Below are 1,081 nucleotides of genomic sequence, written 5' to 3'. Positions count from 1 at the left end.
CAAAATGTGACGTATTTCTCTTACCTCACTGCGGAAAGCTAGGATGAGGACGAGGAGCACAATCTCTATGATCAGCAGCTTGATCATGATGACCCCGTACTGCAACAACAGAAACAACAGCGCTATAAATAACTCTTACTACACAGAACGCTATTCCACATTTGTACCCAACCAATTTTGTCATCCACATTTTCAACATCATAAACTTCCCTTTAACTCCACTCCCATGGAACCTATTTGTATAAAATAAACACCATACCTAGAATAAATAGATGATCCTTGCAATAAATAATATACCATTTAATTTAATAATAAACACGAGGGATCTGCTGATGTTTCGTCGATTTTTTTAATGAGATGTATTACGAGTCCAAACGACCCTATGATGAACTATCTTCTGCCACACTAAACAAAAATGTTAAGGACAAGGCACTAAAACAAGACACAGTTTAAGAAATAAAGTTAAGTCAAAAGAGAGGTATAAAACAGAAAGGATACATTCAAGTTTAAGTACAGAAGAAAGAAAGAATCATAGACAGGCTGAATACATAAAGAGGAACAAATATGAGAAAGATAGGGAAAGCTGTAGGCCTATATTTTTTGAAAAAATAAACGGGATAAGAAAGAGAAAACAACGTAGAGCTTGTGTGACTTTCCTGCCACATTCTAAAAAACAGCAACTATCAAAGATTTGGTTCAAGACACTTTTAAAAGAAACCATGCGCCCCCATCTTTCTTTAAGACCACATTTCCCCAATGTCACAGCACCATTTACAAAATAATCAGTTCCCTGTTCCTTAAATAGAACCAATGAACCGTTCAATTGTTAAACAAACACCCAATTGAATCAAAAGTATTAAAAAGACAAACAAAATCACAACACTAATGATGATAACGTTAACACTAACAGTGACAACGACAACAAAAAGAATACAACAACAACAACAACAACAACAACAACAACAACAACAACAACAACAACAGCCATCACTTACTTCGAAACCAGGCCCTGGGAACGTGGAATCAACCCCGACATCACTTTTCCCCACCTGTACGGCATAAGCGGAAGGAGTGACTCCAG

The 1,081-nt window shown here is 36.6% G+C and overlaps 1 protein-coding gene across 1 annotated transcript in view; it reads right to left on the bottom strand.

Annotated features, from left to right (window-relative positions):
- Positions 1 to 1,059, bottom strand: part of LOC101850161 (tetraspanin-16) — a gene marked incomplete at its 3' end in the record, with an annotated part of 8,908 nt that extends 7,849 nt beyond the window's left edge. The window contains 2 exon segments of the mRNA XM_013081147.1: positions 25 to 99; positions 996 to 1,059. Coding sequence (XP_012936601.1) covers positions 25 to 87 — 63 coding nt within the window.
- Positions 1,060 to 1,081: the final 22 nt, after the last annotated feature.

Source organism: Aplysia californica, unplaced genomic scaffold (genome assembly GCF_000002075.1).
Source record: "Aplysia californica isolate F4 #8 unplaced genomic scaffold, AplCal3.0 scaffold00118, whole genome shotgun sequence".
NCBI lineage: Eukaryota > Metazoa > Mollusca > Gastropoda > Aplysiida > Aplysiidae > Aplysia > Aplysia californica.
This window is presented reverse-complemented; position numbering and strand designations above follow the sequence as displayed.